We start from the raw sequence: 18962 nt of genomic DNA, 5'->3' as shown, positions 1-18962 counted from the left end.
CCAAACCCATCTCTGGCCCTGGGAATGTGACCCCGACCCGGGGTGGGGGGGGACAGGGGGGTGACACCCCCCCCCCCCAGCCCCATCCATCCTGCCCCACAGGAACTGCCCCTGCCTGGGGTTCCCCCGAGGAGCCGCCCCGGGGGCTGGCAGGGCAACCCGGGGCGGTGACCGGGCACAGGAGCCGGCGCGGCGGCACCCGCGGGGCTTCTCCCACGGGAACGGGGACAGGGACGGCTGGAGCCCCCCCCGCCCCGCCCCCTCCCGGCCCCCAGCCCAGGCTGGGCTGGGGGTGCAGGGACCCCTCCTGCCCCGCCCGCCCTACCCCTAATACCCCCCCAAAGCGCACCCACCCCCTAATACCCCCCCAGGCCCACTGCCTCTAATGCCCTCCGACCCCCTCCTGCCCCCCCCGAGCCCCCCTACCCCCTACCCCTAATACCCCCCCCCAAAGCGCCCCACCCCTAATACCCCCCCAGCCCCGCTGCCACTAATGCCCTCCGACCCCTCCTGCCCCCCCCCCCCCGGCCGCCTCCTGCCCACCGCCCCCCCATAACACCCCCCGCCCCTCCTGCCCCAGCGCCCCGCCCCTCCTGCCCCAGCGCCCCGCCCTTCGCCCCAGCGCCCCGCCCTTCGCCCCAGCGCCCCGCCCTTCGCCCCGCCTCCCGCCCTTCGCCCCGCCTCCCGCCCGCCACATTCCACTCTGCCGACATCACCGCCTTTACGCAACCTCGCCGACTTTCGAACCGGCCAATCGGCAGCGAGGCGAGGCAGCGAGGGCGTGGCCGGCGGCGGCTTGGGCGGGGCCGGCGGTGGAGCCTACGCCCCCCGGAGGGGTGGGGAAAAGCTGTTGCCCCGCCCCTTTGTTACCCCGCCCCCTCCCGCAGGGAGGGGCACGCCCCCTGATATATCACGGGTGGGCCCCACCGGGCGCCCCTCGCCTCTCTCCTCGGTGGCTTCGTAACGGTTCGGACAGAGAGCGGCCATGGTGAGGGCCGGGACCCAACCCCCCCGGGGGGTGTGGGACCCCCCCCCCCCGGGGTAGTGCGTGGGGCTGACGGGGGGCTGCTGGGTCCCCCCGTGTCCAGGGTAGCACGTGGAGCAGTGACCCGGGGGGGGGGTGGTGGTGGTGGTGGTGAAGGCTTCTCGCGTGTCCGGGACACCCCGTGGGGCTGCTGAGCCCTTGCACACCCCCGGGCAGGCTCTGAGGTGGGGGGGGGCCGGAGCCGTGGGCCCTGGGTGCTCCCAACCCCGGGCTGTGCCCCCCCCCCCCGGTCTCCCTGTGGGGACACACCAGGGTGCACCGCGTGGCCCGGGCTCCCACGCAGGTCCTGGACACGTCCCTACAGCCCCCCCCCCCCGCCGCTACCCACGGGCTGTGCCTTTGGGGTTCCCTGAGCCGGGAGGGGAACCTGCCCCGAGGGGGGGGGGTCGGGGGGGGACGGACCCTACTGCCACCCCTTCCCCAGGGACAGGGTGTGCTTCTCGCCGGGAGCACGAGTGGGAGGGAGTCACGATGGTGGGGGTAGCCCCCGCTCTCAGCCTAGCCTGGGCACAACCAGCAGCCACCGCAACTGGGGAGACTCTTCCCAGTTCCCGGAGTAGAGCTGACTGGGGGGCTGGGGGGAGACGGACGGCTGGGCACCCATCCCCGTGGATCAGGCCCGGTGCTGCGGGAGCAGCCCCAGGGCTGGCGGAGAAAAGGGGGATTCCCCTTTCTGTGGGTGTACCCGAACTGGGGGGGGGGGGGTGGATGGGCAGCCTGGTGGGGAGGGGGCTGAAGTTATCCCTGTCCCAGTGCAGGCCTTGGGTGGTGGGAACTGGGAATAACCCTTGGGAACCCCAACTCCCAGCTCTGGAGCAGTGGGGTGGGGGATAGCTCCAACTGGTGTTAGGGTGCAGGCTACCCCTAGCTGAGCCTGAGGCCCCCCCCCCTTGCTTTGCACCCCCCCAGCGCGAGTGCATCTCCATCCACGTGGGCCAAGCGGGCGTGCAGATCGGCAACGCCTGCTGGGAGCTGTACTGCCTGGAGCACGGCATCCAGCCCGATGGGCAGATGCCCAGCGACAAGACCATCGGCGGGGGGGACGACTCCTTCAACACCTTCTTCAGCGAGACGGGGGCCGGCAAGCACGTGCCGCGGGCCGTCTTCGTGGACCTGGAACCCACGGTGATCGGTGAGCGGGGGGCCGGGGAGCCGCGGGGCGGCCGGCGTCGGTGGGGGCCGGACGCTAACGGGGCGGGCGGGCTCTCCCCGCAGACGAGGTGCGCACCGGGACGTACCGGCAGCTTTTCCACCCCGAGCAGCTGATCACGGGCAAGGAGGATGCGGCCAACAACTACGCCCGTGGGCACTACACCATCGGGAAGGAGATCATTGACCTGGTCCTCGACCGCATCCGCAAGCTGGTGGGTACAATCCCACGGGGGTCTCCGTCCCCAGGGGGTGGCTGAGGACAAAGGGAAGCCCCCGTCCCCAGGGAGGTGATGAGCAGCAGGTCCTTCTCGCCCCATCAGCACTTTGGGACAGAAGGTGGGGGTGCCCCAGGAGGGACCTGCTGCCTCAGGGTGTGGGTGACAGGTCTGGGCTGTCCCCAGCGCCCACGCAGGACACGCCTGCCCCACGGGCAGTACGGCCCTGTCCCAACCCGGTGCCAAGCCTGGCCATGGTGGGGAGGACGGGAGCCTGGGGCAGAGGGGGGGCCACGTAGCCCTGGTTTGGGTGCTGGTGCAGCACTGGTTTGACTGGTGCGGCTGCCCAAGCTCTTTGAACCTCTGGTTCCCATGCTGGGGCTGGCGCCGGGGCTGGCTGGACCTGCTGTGCCGCCGGCTCCGCTCGGGGAGCTCCCGGCACATCAAAGGCTGAGCTGGCTGCTCGTGGGCTTGTGTGGGACGGGTGGCTCCTACTGCACCCGTACTGGGGAGGATGAGGGTGTGAAGTCATGGCTGACCTGCTCTGGACCCCACTGGGGACTCTCCCAATAGGCTGACCAGTGCACAGGGCTGCAGGGCTTCCTGGTCTTCCATAGCTTCGGGGGCGGCACCGGCTCCGGCTTCACCTCCCTGCTCATGGAACGCCTCTCCGTCGACTATGGCAAGAAGTCCAAGCTGGAGTTCTCCATCTACCCGGCCCCGCAGGTCTCCACGGCCGTGGTGGAGCCCTACAACTCCATCCTCACCACCCACACCACCCTGGAGCACTCCGACTGTGCCTTCATGGTGGACAACGAGGCCATCTACGACATCTGCCGCCGCAACCTGGACATCGAGAGGCCCACCTACACCAACCTCAACCGCCTTATCAGCCAGATCGTGTCCTCCATCACGGCCTCTCTCCGCTTCGATGGGGCGCTGAACGTCGACCTGACGGAGTTCCAGACCAACCTGGTGCCGTACCCCCGCATCCACTTCCCGCTGGCCACCTACGCCCCCGTCATCTCGGCCGAGAAGGCTTACCACGAGCAGCTGACGGTGGCCGAGATCACCAACGCCTGCTTCGAGCCGGCCAACCAGATGGTGAAGTGCGACCCGCGGCACGGCAAGTACATGGCGTGCTGCCTGCTGTACCGCGGGGACGTGGTGCCCAAGGATGTCAACGCCGCCATCGCCACCATCAAGACCAAGCGTAGCATCCAGTTCGTGGACTGGTGCCCCACTGGTTTCAAGGTGGGCATCAACTACCAGCCGCCCACGGTGGTGCCCGGGGGGGACCTGGCCAAGGTGCAGCGCGCGGTGTGCATGCTGAGCAACACCACGGCCATCGCCGAGGCCTGGGCCCGCCTGGACCACAAGTTTGACCTGATGTACGCCAAGCGGGCGTTCGTGCACTGGTACGTGGGGGAGGGCATGGAGGAGGGGGAGTTCTCGGAGGCCCGGGAGGACATGGCCGCCCTGGAGAAGGATTACGAGGAGGTGGGGGCTGACAGTGTGGAGGGCGAAGAGGAGGGGGAGGAATACTAGTGCCTTGTCTCTTCTACTGGTTACACTGTGGTGCTGTTCATTAAAATTACTCTTTCCACACTTGCCTCGTTTATTGTCCCAGTGCCATCTGCCGCACGGTGACCTGAGGGGATGTCCTGGGGTGGGGGGGGGGGTCCTGGCTGAGCTGAGCCGGTGTGGGCTGGCTGTGTGGCTGACTGGCATAGGGGTTGGACTGGGGGGGCTGTCTGGAACTGGGGTCCCATGGCTGGGTCCTGTGCTGTGAGCTGGCTATGGCCTGCTGGGCTGCCTTCCCGGGAGGGGGTGGCGGTGTTCATGTCCCCCCTCCTCATCCTGTTGTCCCTAGCAGTCCCTGTCACATGGGTGGGTCCCCAGGTGGGGTGAGGACCCCTGGGAACAGCCCCCCAGGGAGGCTGGGACCCCCCAGTGCCGTGCTCCCGCTCGGGCCAGGGCTGTCCTCGCCTGCCCCGGCAGATGCCCTCCAGCCCCGAGTGTGTGGGCAGGATCTGGCCCTGGGCACGGCTGGTGCAGACGGGCTGTACGTGGTGTCGTGCTGCTCCTGGCATGGAGCTGGTTTCTGCTGGGTGCTCTGCAGAGCTGGGGTGGGGGGGGGGGTCCTGGGCGGGAGGGACACCCCCGCAGCCTTCCCGTAAGTGCTGCCCTCACCATCCGGGGGGGCCAGAGCCCATTAACCAGAGCTGCCCCTGGGCATGGCGGCTCCAGCAGAGCCGAGTCACCGCTGCCCCTTCAAAATAGGGGGGGGGTTGATAGGGACAGGGCCCCCCCCCACGTCTCCCTGGGTGCTGGGATGGGCAGGGTCTGCATTGCCTGCTCCATAGGGCTCAGCACCCCGGGCAGGATGGGACCCAGGTGAGATGTGCTCTCTGAGGTTGGGGCTCACCCTGCAGCCCCCAGCCCCTCTCTGCATCCCAGTTGGGGGGGGGTCTGCACCCCTAGCCCCTCTCCCCACCCTCCTTGGGGGGACACCCCCCCCATCCCCCCCAGTACTGCCCTGCACCCCACGGTGTCCCCCAGCCCCTCTCCCTCCGCCCGAGCGGAGTTCTGCATCCCCCGGAGCACCCCCGGACCCTTTCCCTGACCCCCCCCCCCCCTTCCCCCGCGGGGACACCCGCAGCCCTTACCCCCCCCCCCTCCGCCGGACCGGGAGACCCCTCCCCTCTCTCCCTCACCCCCGGGTCCCCCCGGCGGGGCGGAGCCGCCTCCCGCTATAAACAGCCGGTACCGGCGGCCACCGCCCTCCCCGGTCCCGGCCATGAACCGCGGCGGCCGCCCCCCGCTCCGGCGTCGCACCCTGGGGGAGCCGCCGCCCCTCACCGCGGCTCCGGGGCGGCTGGCGGTCGCGGCGGCGGCTCGGAGCGCGGAACGGGAAGAACTGGCTGCCCTTAACGATCGTTTCGCCGCTTTCCTAGAACGGGTGCGGGCTCTGGAACGGCAAAACGGGGCTTTACGAAACGCCCTGGGCCGAGCCGCCGCCGCCGCTACCGTTCCCCGTACCGCCGGGCTGGTGCAGGGGGAGCTGCGGGGGCTGCGGGAACGGCTGCAGCATCTCGGTCGTGACCGTGACCGGCTCCAGGCCGAGAGAGACGGGTTGGCCGCTGATTTAGCGGCCCTACGGCAGCGGTGGGTGGGCGGTGGGGGTCGGGGGAGGCAGTGGAGGGGGGGGCATGGGGATGGGGGGTGTACCGGGGGAGGCAGTGGGGTGGGGAGCGGGGGATGTTCCGGGATGGGGGATGTCAGTGGGATGGGGGGGATGCCACAGGATGGGGGATGCCCTGGGATGGAGATGGGAGGATGCACTGGGATGAGGGATGTCAGTGGGATGGAGATGGGAGGATGCACCGGGATGAAGGATGCCCGGGATGGGAATGGGGGATGTCAGTGGGATGGGGAGGATGCTCCGGGATGGGGGGGGATGCCCCCGGATGGGGGATGTCAGTGGGATGGGAATGGGGGGGTGTCAGTGGGATGGGGAGGATGCTCCGGGATGGGGGGGGATGCCCCCGGATGGGGGATGTCAGTTGGATGGAGATGGGAGGATGCACCGGGATGAGGGATGCCCGGGATGGGAATGGGGGATGTCAGTGGGATGGGAGGATGCTCTGGGATGAAGGATGCCGGGGATGGGGGATGTCAGTGGGATGGGGATGGGGGGGATGCACCGGGATGAGGGATGTCAGTGGGATGGGGATGGGGGGGATGCACCGGGATGAGGGATGTCAGTGGGATGGAGATGGGAGGATGCACCGGGATGAGGGATGCCCGGGATGGGAATGGGGGATGTCAGTGGGATGGGGAGGATGCTCCGGGATGGGGGGGGGATGCCCCTGGATGGGGGATGTCAGTGGGATGGGGATGCGGGGATGCCCTGGGATGGGGACCGGGGGATGCACCGGAGAGGGGCCAACCGTGGACCGTGTATTGGGATGGGAACAGGGGATGCAGCGGGATGGGATGGAGGGTGCCCCGGAGATGTTGGGCTGGGGCCCGGGGGGTGCCCCGGAGACAGTGTGGAGGGGAGCGCGGCATGTACTGGGGTGCGCTGGGGAGGGACCGGCTACAGATCGGGGAGGGGACCGGGGGATGCACCGGGTGTACTGGGGAGGGGGCCGGGGGTGCATCCAGCAGACGCTGGAAAAAGCACCCGGGATGTACGGGGGGGGGGGGCACTGGGAGGGGCGGGGCGCTGGGTGGGGTCCCAGGGTGGGGACTGGGAGAGCAGAGCTCTGCGGAAGGGCGGGGCACTGGGAGGGGCATTGCAGGGTGGGGGCACTGGGAGTGGACTGGGACGAGCATTGAGAGGGGAGATGGGGTTGGGGCGGGGCTGGACCCCCCCTGGGAGGAGCATGGCCCAGTGAGGGGTCCTGGGGGGCTGCAGTGAGGTCATGGCCCCGCAGCCCCGGGGTGGTGTGATGGGGCTCCGGGGGGGGGGGGGTCCCCCAGGATGTCGGGGTCCTGCGGGAGGGGCTGCTCCTGCCCTGGCTGTGCAGGGACAGGGACACCCCAGGGCTGCCCCTTCCCGGGGCTGAGGCCAGCCCAGGCCCTCGGGGGCTGCGAGGTGGGGGTGACTCAGGCTTGGGGGGCTTCTCTTCCTCCTCCTCCTCCATCCCTGTGTGCCTACAGTGGGAAGGGGGGGGGCTGCAGCAGGGCAGGGGGGCCCCAGGCAGCAGGAGGCATGAGGAGGGGGTCTGCACCCTGTCCCCCACCTCCTTCTCATCCCCATTCTTCCCAGGCTGGAGGATGAGACACAGAAACGGGAGGATGCGGAGAAGAGCCTGGTGCTGTTCCGCAAGGTGAGGGGGCTGGGGGGGGTCCGTCCCCCCACCCCGTACAGTCCCCATTACCACGTCCCCCCCAGTGCAGCGCACACCAGTGATGCCCCTGCCCTATGCACGGCCCCTGACCCGGCAGCCCACGCATGTGACGGCCCCAGCGATGCCCAGTGCTCCCCATCCTGCACTACACCGGGGGGGTCCAGGGGGGGGGTCCTGTCCCCTCCGAGCTGTCCCACAGCTCAGCCTGGCCTCTCCCCGCAGGACGTGGACGATGCCACACTGTCCCGCCTGGAGCTGGAGCGCAAGGTCGAGCTGCTGATGGACGAGATCGGCTTTCTCAAGAAGCTGCATGAGGAGGTGGGGGGCCGGGGTGGGTGGAGTGGGGTGGGGGGGGGGGGGGGAGAGGGTCTGGTCCGTGTGCCGCAGGGTGACGGTCCGCACGCCCTCGCAGGAGCTGCGGGACCTGGAGGTGAGCGCCCCGAGCCCGGCGGTGCAGGTGGAGGTAGAGGTCTGCAAGCCGGAGCTGACGGCTGCGCTGCGGGAGATCCGCACCCAGTACGAGAGCATCGCCGTGAAGAACCTTCAGGAAGCCGAGGAATGGTACAAGTCGAAGGTACCCAGGGCTGGAGGGAGACTGGGGGGGGGGGGGCCAGGGCACCCCGGCAGCCCTGACTCCCCCGGCCCTTGCAGTTTGCCGACCTTTCGGACGCGGCCAACCGCAACCACGAGGCCCTGCAGCTGGCCAAGCAGGAGATGAACGAGTCGCGGCGGCAGATCCAGAGCCTCACCTGCGAGGTGGACGGGCTGAAGGGCATGGTGAGAGCTGCGGGGGTGGGTGTCCGGGGTGGGGGTGCAGGCACCGGGCCCCTCGCCCCGGCCCCACATAGCCCCTTCTCCTCCCCACCCCAGAACGAGGCGCTGCAGCGGCAGATGCGGGAGATGGAGGATGAATTTGGGGAGGAGATCGGGAGTTACCAGGACGTGGTGGGGCGGCTGGAGCAGGAGATCCAGCAGATGAAGGAGGAGATGGCGCGGCACCTGCGCGAGTACCAGGACCTTCTCAACGTCAAGATGGCCCTGGATATCGAGATCGCCACGTACCGCAAGCTGCTGGAGGGCGAGGAGAGCCGGTGAGGCTGCTCTGCCCTGTGACGGGAGGCTGACACACACCCCCCCCCAGCCTCAGGTCCCCATCGCTGCTGGGGTGCAGAATCTGGCCAGGGGTGGTGGTGTGTCCCCCCCCACTGCATTGGGTCATGCTGGTTGTTACGGGATTTTCTTGCGAGGAGGCAGCTCTGGGCAAAGAAAAAGCTCCCACGGGAGCTTCTCGCTGCCGAGATAAAGGCAAGGTCAGGGGGAAGGCACGACGGCGGGGGGGTTGCCGCCGGCTCCTTGCTGGCCCCCTGCCCGGCAGCCCACGGGCACAGCCCGCCGCCAGCCTGGCACAGCCCGGCCCGGCACAGATCAACTGTGGTGTGGGTCACTGACTTAATGGTGTGGGTCAGGGTCACCAGTGATGCCTGGGAGCCCCAGCCCCCCCCCCTCACCCCCTTCTCCCCCCCCCTCCCCAGGATCACCGTCCCCCTGTACCCTGCCACCTCCTTCAGCATGAGAAGCTCAGGTGAGGGGGGGCTGGGGGTCCCCCATCCTGTCTGGGGGTCTTTCCTCCCTCTTTTGGGGCACAGACCCCACGGGGGTGCAGGTGGGTCCCTGTGGCCCTGCCCTGGGGTGGCCCCGCACCCCGGGGGGGGACACGGGGGGGGGGGCTGATGGCATCTTTGTGCCCCAGCGCTGGAGCCGCAGCCTGCGGAGAGCCCGGTGCGGAGGATGGTGCTCATCAAAACCATCGAGACGCGGAACGGGCAGGTGAGGATTGGGGGCTGCAGGGCCCTGCCCTGGGGGGGGGGGGGGCTGACCCCACCATGGGCCTGACCCCCACTTTCTCCCCCCCCCCCCACAGCAGGTAGTGACGGAGTCACACAAGGAGCGAGCGGAGCCGGGGAAGTGATGGAGGGGACCTGCCACACCGGCACCCATCCTGCACCCGACTCCTGTGTGGGGCCGGCTGCCCCCCCCCCCGCCCCATCCCCACTGCCAGCACCCTGGGGCGATGCTGCGGCGCATCCCTGTGCCTTGTCCCCCCCCCCATTTATTTTTTTCCCTGCTGGAAACTCCCTTGTGTTTAATATTTAGCAAGTGTCTCCCGCGCTGCCCTGGACCCAGGGCCGGGGGGGGTCCCGGCTCCCCTCCCGCCGATGGCGGCAGCACCGGTTGCCACCGGGGTTGGGGGGCTCCGGTGGGCCCCAGCCCCTCTCCCCTCCCCGTATCTCTGCCTGGCTGCTGGCCCTGGGCCCTTGGGGTGGGCTGGGGGTGGGAAGGGGTGCAGGGCCTGGCTGGGGGGGGTGTGGGGGGGTTCTGGGGGCTGCCCCTCAATGTCCCCATCCTGCTTGAGTGGCAAATAAAGGCTGTGGTGAGGAGGGGACTGAGTCACTCGTGGGCAGGGGGAGAGTGTGGGGGGGTGCCCGGTGCTGCACGAAGCCAGCGGGGGGGTCGAGGGGCTGCAGGTCGGGGGGGGGGGGGGGGGCAGTACCTGGGGTGGGGGCCAGGCTTGGGGGAAGCACCCTGGCCGGGGGGGTGCCTGCACAGGGTGGGGGGCACCCGCCACGGTGCTGGGCAGGGGATGGTGGGAGTGTGGCCCACAGGTGAGGGGCTCAAGTGACACCGAAGCCCCCCCGGGTGCCTAGTCTGCCCCCCCCCCCGCCCCAGTTCTCCCTGCCTGCTGCAGGCCACATACCCCCCCCCCCCCCCACGCACCAGGCTGGGAGGTGCAGAGCTGACCTCGATGCTGATCCTGGGGTCAGGGAGGGACCCTGGGCGTGGAGTGGGGGGACATTTGGGGACAGGGGTGTTTCTCGGGAGGTTGGGGACACCATGTGGGGGTTGGCATTGGGGAGGGGATGATGATGCTGGGGAGGTGGGGGTTACTGGGGAGAGAAGGGGAGTTGCAAGTAGTGGGGGGGCTGCGAGCATCGGGGAGTTATGAGCCCAGAGCGGGGATTGGGAGCTATGGGGGGTCCCCCACCTTTCCCTGCCCACCCAAGTCACCAGCCTGCTGTCACATATGAAGCACCTCAAAGGAGATGTCACCATCCAGACAGAGAGCTGGGAGGGTGTATACGAGCTGCTCGTCAAGCTGTGGGTGAACTGGTGTGGTGGGTTGACCCTGGCTGGACACCAGGTGCCCACCAAAGCCGCTCTGTCACTGCCCCCCCCTCAGCTGGACGGGAGAGAAAATCGAACGCAAGGCTCGTGGGTTGAGATAAGGACAGGGAGATCACTCAGCAGTTACCATCACGGGCAAAACAGACTCGACTCAGGGAGAATTTATTGCCACTCAAATCGGAGTAGGATAATGAGAATAAAACCCAAATCTCAAAACCCCTTCCCACTTTGATCTCCAGCAGGCTCTCTTCCTCCTCAATTCCCATGCTGGGGAGTCCCTGCTCTGGGCTCGGAGGGGAATGGGGGGGCTGAGGTGAGCCCCAAGTCGGGCAGTGCCACGGATGATCCTTCTTGCACCCGCTTTTGGGCTGGGGGGAAATATCAGCCTTGTGCAGATGCTGCTGGAGAGGTGGGGGATGACTCTGGGCCACGTTTTGGCTCATCGACTGACTCCTCCAGCTGATAAAGGTGTAGTTGAGGAAAACATAAGCCTTGGGTCCAGCTTCCCGCACTCCTCGGGCTGGCTGGGGCAGGAGCTGGGAGAGGGTTGTGCAGGGAAGACACCAAAATAACCCTCCCCTCCGCTCACAGAGCTCAAAGCCAGCCAGATGCAGAAAGACCAAGCGAAAATCCTGCCCAGGAAAGGCAAACTTGAGGGCAAGAAGCCACAGGACCCCATCTCTGAGCCCACTGGGGAAGAGGAAGGTTTTCTGGAGGGTCCCACGCTGGAGTTTGTGGCCACGGTGTGCGGGCTGGAGAAGGCAGATGCTCTCACTGCAGCTGAAGCCCGAGAGGAGGAAGAGACTGGCCTTCCTCACCCACCGGGCAGCCTGCCCATGCAGCTTCTGCTCTGCCCTGGCTCTCTCGGCTCTCTGCCTGCGCTGGCTCCTCTCCTGTGCCCAGGGTGAGCTGGCAGCGGCCAGCGTGGCCGAAAGGCTGGGTCTGATCCACGCCGTGCTGCCGTGGCCACCCACTTGGCCGCCGTGGCCACCCACTTGGCCGCCGTGCTGCGAGACGGTTCCGTCAGCCGGGACCTGCCTGTGCTGGACCTGCTGGATGACCCGGTGGCCACTGACTATGCCGTGTTGGCCCTTCAGAGCCTGGCCAGCCCCCGGCCGGTGGAAGAGCTGCAGGAGGAGCTGCAGACGGGGTTGACCACCTCAGCGTCCTGCAGCCCCCACCTGCCCAGCCTGGAGGTCTCCGGGGCCAGCCTGCTGCTTGCCAAAGCCACGGCCACCGTTTGCCGCCCGCACCTCCAAGGACGGTGACTCCCTCGACGGCGTCTTTGCTGGCTCTTGGACCTGGCAGCTGCCCACGCTGATTCCGGAGGAGCCCGAAGTGGCGGCCGTGACCTGGACCCTCAAATACGGCCAAAGGCTGAACTGGAAAGGCGCAGAAACAGTTGTTGGAGGCTGGGGGGGGGGGGGGGTTCGTCACATCCCCAAAATGTGCCCTGGGGGCAGCCCACCGAGGGGCAGGACACCATTCTGATCAGTTCAGGGGAAGGGGTCCTGTTGGGGGCTTTAGGAGGAGGGGGGACTGGAGGGGGGGGTATTAGGGTCAGGGGGACTCAGGCGGGGGCAGGAGGGGTCCCTGCACCCCCGGCTGCAGCCCCAGCCCCAGACTCTGCCCAGGGACCAGCTCGGGGGCAGGGGGACGCTGTCCCTGCCCCCTCCTGTCACCACTGCCGGCCAGCAACAATTAGGGAGTCCCCCCACCCATGAAAACACCCCCACACCCCCATCTACTGCCCCCCCATATGCCAGCACCCCAAGGGCATTGGGGTGTCCCACTACGGTCCCCATCCCCAGGGCATCCCCCGTCCCCGGGGCTGATTGTTGGGGTCCGTGTTCCCCCAATAAATCACTCCGGGTTTGGATGAGCAGCTGCTGCCTTTGCCTCCCTGGGGGGGGGACACGGGACACGGGACCCCCAGGGAGGGGGCTGTGGCATCATCGCTCCTTGGTCCTGGTGCCGGCTGTCCGCTGTCCCCACAGTGCCGATGAGGTCCGGACCAGTGGTGGGGACTCTCATTTTAACGTCCCCCAGCGGGGACAGGGACAGCCGTGCCCCCCCCCCCCCCGCACAGTGTGTGCAGGGACACAAGCCCCCCCCCATCATCACACACTGGGGACACTGCCTGCCCTGGGGGTGTTTGGGGTCCCCGGGGTGGGAGCGGAGCCATGGGACGCCGGGTCCCCCCACCCGAGCCCTGCAGACCCCGGTCCCCAGCCCTGTCCCTGCGTGGCCGTGGGCCGGTGCCACCATGGCGTGGCCACCGGCTGGGAGGACACGGCTTCTGCCGGCTGGGGCCAGGGGGGTGCCCGGCAGCCTGGGGACCCCTGAAAAGGGCTGGCAGGGGTGTGGGCTCGGCCGGTTCCCAAGTCCAATCCCTGTTTTCTGGTCGGTGGTCTCTCGGTTCCTTGCTGGGGTTCGCTTCCTCTGCCCCGATGCCGTTCGCTTGGGATGGGACCAGTGGGAGTGGGTCGAGGTGGCCACAAAATGGCCAGAGGGCTGGAACCCCTCTGCTATGGGGACAGGCTGGGGAGTTGGGGCTGCTGAGCCCCGGCAAGAGACAGCTCCGGGGTGGAAGATGGTGTCGGGGATGGAGCAGTTTGATCTTGCAGGTTGCTCCTGTCCCTTTTCCAGCAGCTCTGCCACCCTAACGGCCTTTAACCGGTCTTCAAAGACTTCCCAGTTACGCTAATTGTCACGAGCCCATTTGTGAGCGACTGAAAGAGTTAATGTCTCAAACATTGTGGTGGGGCAAGTTCAGCTTAAAGACAAACCCTGCACAGCAAGGAACCAAGGTGAAAAGCCCATCAGCTCGGACATCAGCAACAGGAGGGGGAGGGCGTGCTGGAGGGTGCGCAGCTCCCCGTTCTGATAAGCTGTTCTGATACAAAGATCAAACAATGGCCATGTCTGCAGGGAAGGAGAAGTTACTCCACAAACGACCCCCAAGCCCAAAGGCTCACAAACTGCTCATTAACCTGATGAGTTCGGGTGCCCGCCCGAAGGAGGGGCAAGGATGATAAAAGGACACAAACTGAAGCCCCGGGGTGCACAAGCCCACCGGGACTGGACCCCTCGGCTGACTGGACACCTCAGCTGACTGAACCAATGCTGGACCCAGGACCAGTGAAATCTTTCTTCCTTTTTTTCTTTCTTCCTCTCTCTTTCCTCTTCCTTTTCCACAATCCCTACACCTCATCCATTTCAAGATATAAACCGTTGACCAAGTCTGAGACTAAGAGTGGATCCAGCTGCCCCTAGACCCTCCTCTGAGGAGGAGTCTGGAAAGCAAGGGGGTCTGCTCTGAACCTCGTGACTCAACGGGAGGGATCTCCTTATTCCCTGAATTGATGTATATGGTTACACGGTTTACAGAAGTAGTTCTATGCCAATTCCTGTTGTGAGAAACCCTGCCACCTACTACCACGCCTCCCCAGTTCAGTTTGCTTCTGTCATGAATAAAATCTTTAACTGATCGTTTGGTGTCCTTTCACCTTAATTTAGCCCGAGGAAATTTTGAATTAAGCATGACTCCCTGGTCTGTCCAGTCTGGGTCATGACACCATTCTTCTGAGAAGTTGGGACTCGGATTTGATACGTGCCTACGTAAATAATCAGCAATACTACTTGCCATTCAGCCGACTACGGCAGTTTGCGGTGGATGGAGCTATGGACTTCACTCCTAAGAGAGAAGCAACAACCTACTGATAGAGGGAAGTTTGGTGGTGAATGGGACAGTGGCTTAATGAGATTCGATGCCAGCCTACATTTGGTTACTTACGGCAGAGAGGACAGGTCAGGGAGACCCTCCCATTGAGTCACAGGATTGGGAAAGAACCCCCTTGCTTCCTAAACTCCTTCCCAGAGAGGAGTCTAGGTGCAGCTGGATCCAATTCTTGTCCCAGACTTGGTCAACAGTTTATACCTAAAGGATGATGGATGGGCAATTAAGCCTTGGTATCGCTTAGCCAGGTTTTCTGAGTTTGCCATGCCGTTGATCACTTACCGAGAATCTGTTGCGACAAGAAATTTTTCCACCTTGAGGAGTCACTTGGAGAGGTGTCCCTGTGCATGGGGCTATGGGATGCAGCCACTGCCGGCCAGGAGAGCTGCCCCCCCCCCCCAGCCCCCTTATGCTGAGGGTTGCACCCACCCCCCGTTGCACGAGGGTCCCGGCACAATCACCACCATTGCACAGGGGTCCTTGCACACCGGCTCCCATTGCGGAAGGGATCCTGTGCACTCACCCCACAGCAGTCCCTGCACAATTGTCACCATTGCGTGGGGGGGGTCCCCCCGCCACCGACCCACATTGCAGCGGGCTGTCCCCACAGCTGGCGGTGAGCACCCAGCCCAGTGTGGGTAGGGAGGTTTTGGTGCTGGGGAGCTGTGGGGGGAGGAAAGCTAAAGCTGAGCCTTTTGGTGAAGTCTGTAGCGGCTCTGCAAAAACATTTAAAATGGGTAAAACCCACTGTACAGGCAGAGGGCAAAATAGCTGAGGAGGAGGAGGGGCTGCTCCCCAGCACCTGGGGAAGGAGTTTTAATTTTTGTCTCCGTAAGACTTCCAGTGTGCTCCAGTGTACCCAGCACGTCTCAGAGCAACAGGATGAGGGTCCTTGCTAGCACCCCGTCCCTCTAACCTCGGCGTGTCATCCCACAGCTTGTCACGGGCAAGCCTGATTTCATCCCACTCCCCCTCCAAGTCTAGTTTACAGCTCTGTCAATGAGCCCCGCTAGCTCGTGAGCAAAGGCCCTCTTCCCCCTTTGAGAAAGGTGAATCCCATCCGACGCCTGGTGCCGTGTAGGCCATCCCATTATCAAAAAAAAACCCCAAATTCTGTTGGTGACACCAGCCCCGGAGCCACGTACTAATAGACTTGGTCCACCTGGTTCTTCCAATGTCGCTGCCCGCAACTGGAAGGAGGGAGGGAAAACCAACTCCCAGATTCCCTTCCCAACCGTCCCAAGGCCTCGAAGTCTCTTTTGATCGCCCTTGGACTATGCGTTGGGGCTTCATGGCCACCCACATGGAAGAGCAGGAATGGGCAACAGCCCGAGGGTCATCCCAGTCTGGCAAGTTTCCCAGTGCTGTCCTTAACCCGGGCCCCAGGGAGGCAGCAGGCTTCTCGAAGAGGAGGCTCTGTCCGGCGTCTCGGACCCTCTGTTCCCCTCCGAAGGGAGCCACCCACAACCCTAACCCGTCTTGTCTTCCTCATGGAGGTGGTCGTGATAGGGGGGTAGGTCTTTCTGACCTCGGCAACACCTCTGGCGTAGCTGGCCCGTCATCCACATCCTCCGATGACTGGCCTTCCCCATCCCGAGCCTCATGCCTGTTGTACAGAGGGACCTGGGAAGGCGAGGTGGGCAGGAGGGGGTTCGCTTGCCGCCTCCAGCATGGCCTCGCCTCCGTTCACTCCTTTCCTTTCAGCTACTGCCGTCAGCCTGGCAGGGGGAGGGCACAGGATCCTCTTGATCTCTTGATCTTGGGTTTTTCTGGTGGCTGTTCATGTTTCCGTCTGAGGGAGGGCAGAGCATGGTTCCAGCAGTCTGTCTTAGACTCCCTGATGCTCCTTCACCTTTCTACTCCCTCCTGCAGCTCTGCCACCGCTGAGCAGATCATCCACTTGGTCACACCTCACATGGCTGTTCTCACTACTGCCATCCGTTCATAGGGAAAGGCTCTGGCACTCCCTGCAGCCTGAGACCTGGACGGCTGCATGTTTTCATGGGAGCTCTCTCTGGGTTGCCGCATCCGTTCTGGCGAGTGCGGAGGATGTGGCTTTCTGCCAGGTGGATACAACCCAAGCCTATTTTAATTGGTTACAAGTTAATTTTCCCCAAATTGGGTTTGTTCTGGCTGGGCTGGTAACTGGCGAGCGACCTCCCTGTCTTGATCTTGACCCACGCAGCAGTTTTTGTCCTATTTCCTCACCATTTCCTCTGGAGCGGGAGTGGGTGAGCGGCTGGGTGGGCGTCAGGCTGCTGCCCCAGGGTAACATGGGGCTGGTCTGCAAGCCTCCAGCGCGTGGGATGCTGGTCTGGGACTGGGAGCTGGTGGCCATGCTGGGGACGCCAGGTCTGTCCCCTCTGCTCCCTGCTCCGCCGCCCCTTGCCGCAGCTCAGCGTTGCCCAAGGGCTCGGCGGCTGATCCTGCCCCGGGGTTTTGCTGCTTTGTCCCTTCCAGATGTCTCCTCGCTGGACACGGTCCTTGAGCTCCTGAAAGACACTTTCAACTGCATCAGCCGCTGCCGTCCCGGCGCGCTCTACGGCCAGCTCTGCCAGCTCCTGGCTCTGGCCACGGGGAACCAGGACCCCCTCCTCACCGCGTACCTGCTCTCCGAGTCGGTCTCTGTCGCCACTCGCCATCAGCTGCTCAGCATCGCCCACAGGAAGATTCGGCGAGTCCCTCGGTCTCCCCTCCCTTCATCCCCAGAGCATCACAGAGAAGGGGCTCACCCAACAAAGAGCCCCAGCAAAGGCGGTTTTGGGGTGGTTATTCCCCCCCGACTGCCTTTCCCTCTGCAGCAAAGAGAAGAAGTCAGCGGAGGACGTGGCCGAGCAGCTCCGGGGGCTCTCCTTGCAGGAGGGGAGCGCTGCCCAGCGCAGCCGCCCCCTCGCCGAGCTCCAGAGCCTTTTCATGTTCAGCTCCACAGAGCTGGGGTCTGAGGAGCGGGACAGCTTCTGGACGCAGCTGCAGCAGATCCCCAGCGGTCAGGGCTGATGGGAGCACAGGGACCAGGCAGCTCATCGCCCGGGAGGGTGCGGAGTGACGGATGGTGGCCTTGGGGCTGTCCTTAAGGTCTGGGTGTGACTTTCAGGGGTGACAGTGTGTGTTGACCCTCGTCAGCATCCAGCCTGGCTCCGTAGGGGACACGCCGTTGCTGGCACGGCTGGAGAAGGGCACCGCTCCCGTGAACATCCGCATCCCCACCGCGCTCGTCAAGGTGAGGGCAGGGGTGGGAGAGGGGCAGCCCAGCCATGTTTGGGGCTCAGATCATGGCTCCCTTCCTCCTCCAGGACCTGCTGCGCTCGGTGCTGAGCAATTTCGATGCCACCCAGGAGCAGAAGGAAGCCAACAGCTGCACGGACAAGCGAGAGTGGTGGCTGCGCCGCTCCGAGCTGGACCGCAGGATGAAGGTGGTGGAAAACCACCCTGTGCCCTGATGTGGGGCACACTTCAGAGGGGGTTGGGGGATCAGGAGCCCCCCGGTGACTCTCTGACCTCTCGCAGAGCCTCATCGAGACCCTGGAGATGCAGGTGCTGGGCTGCTGGAGGGGGGGGCCCTGATCCCCACCGTCCCCCAGCCCAGTCTGGCAGAGGAAGCCGCCCAGTTGCACCCCCAGCTCTGCTGGTGCAGCTGGAGGGACTCAGATCTCATCCTGCTCAAGGTGCCCGGGCTGGAGCAGGGCTTGGGGGAGCTGAGCCCCCACTTTGCTGACGCTCACCCCTTCCTCCTCCCCACAGGTAGCGCTGAACGCCGCTCCCCTCCTCGGCCCCTGCGACGTGCCAGCCCTGGCCTTCGGCCTCTGCCCAGCGCAGCCCCGCAAGGCTCAGCTCCTCTTGCAGGAGGCGGTGGAGGAGCGGAGAGCCTGCGCCATGCAGACGGATGGCTCCCTCGTCCTGGTTCTGGATAAGGTGAGACCCCAGCTCCTGCTTCGTGTCCTCCTGGGTCTGCTGCCTTCCTCCTGCTCACGCCTTCCTCCTCCTCGTCGTCCTCCCAGCACCTGCAGAAGCTGCCCTGGGAGAGCATGGCGTGCCTGAAGGCTCTGCCTGCATCCAGGCTCCCTTCCCTGCGCTTCCTGGTCAGCTACTCCCTGGTACAGGAGGTGAGAGGATGGGGGACCCTGTGTACCCCAGCCCCGGGGTTTGGGGGAACCCCCAAACCTTGCGCTGGGCTGGGACCCACTCGTCTGCCCCCTTTAGCAGCAGTCAGGGTCCGTGCTGAGCCGCGGCGCGAACCCCAGCAGCACCTTCTTCATCCTCAACCCGCACAGCAACCTCCTGGGCACTGAGGAATGATTTCGGGGCTGGTTTGAGAGGCGGGTGGAGATCTTGCAGGGGGTTGGGGGGGTGGTCTGTGCCCCCCAGCCCTTCTCACCAGCTCGCCCGCAGCGAGCCTGGCTGGAGGGGGGGACAGGAGCCGTCCCGAGGCCGGAGCGGCTGCAGGCAGCCCACCTGGAGCACGACCTCTCCGCGGGAGCATCACCCCGGGGGGGTGCGAGGGCAGCCGGGGCTCACCCGGGGGGCTTCTCCCCGGAGGCACGGAGTGGGCACCCGCTTGCTGGACGGACAGACCGTCGCCCGGATGGGTTGCCGCGCCGTCGCCCTGCTCCTCGGCTGCAGCAGCGCGGCGCTTGCCATCCGTGGTGGCCCGGAGGGACCGTGCACAGGGGTGGCTCGGATGGTCATGCACCATTAAAAGATGCATTTAAAACCCGGTGGCTGGGCCCCACTCGTGCCCCACAGCCCGAAGGAGATGCCCGACACGGATG

At 65.8% G+C, this 18962-nt stretch overlaps 2 protein-coding genes across 3 annotated transcripts; both read left to right on the top strand.

Annotated features, from left to right (window-relative positions):
- Positions 1 to 966: 966 nt before the first annotated feature.
- On the top strand, positions 967 to 4020 carry LOC128151940 (tubulin alpha-1C chain). The gene is made up of 4 exons (XM_052809804.1): positions 967 to 988; positions 1955 to 2177; positions 2261 to 2409; positions 2986 to 4020. The coding sequence occupies exons 1-4, from the start codon at positions 986 to 988 to the stop codon at positions 3958 to 3960; spliced, it is 1350 nt and encodes a 449-aa protein (XP_052665764.1). The 5' UTR covers positions 967 to 985; the 3' UTR covers positions 3961 to 4020.
- Positions 4021 to 5195: 1175 nt separating this feature from the next.
- PRPH (peripherin) lies at positions 5196 to 9287 on the top strand. 2 transcript variants are annotated; one of them, XM_052809806.1, is made up of 9 exons: positions 5196 to 5580; positions 7190 to 7250; positions 7494 to 7589; positions 7684 to 7845; positions 7923 to 8048; positions 8142 to 8362; positions 8804 to 8853; positions 9022 to 9098; positions 9196 to 9287. In XM_052809806.1, the coding sequence occupies exons 1-9, from the start codon at positions 5213 to 5215 to the stop codon at positions 9238 to 9240; spliced, it is 1206 nt and encodes a 401-aa protein (XP_052665766.1). In that variant the 5' UTR covers positions 5196 to 5212; the 3' UTR covers positions 9241 to 9287. The 2 variants fall into 2 exon arrangements, with proteins under 2 accessions (XP_052665766.1, XP_052665765.1); XM_052809805.1 differs by having other exon boundaries at positions 9193 to 9287.
- Positions 9288 to 18962: the final 9675 nt, after the last annotated feature.

Source organism: Harpia harpyja, chromosome 15 (assembly GCF_026419915.1).
Source record: "Harpia harpyja isolate bHarHar1 chromosome 15, bHarHar1 primary haplotype, whole genome shotgun sequence".
NCBI classification, from domain to species: Eukaryota; Metazoa; Chordata; class Aves; order Accipitriformes; family Accipitridae; genus Harpia; species Harpia harpyja.
This window is presented reverse-complemented; position numbering and strand designations above follow the sequence as displayed.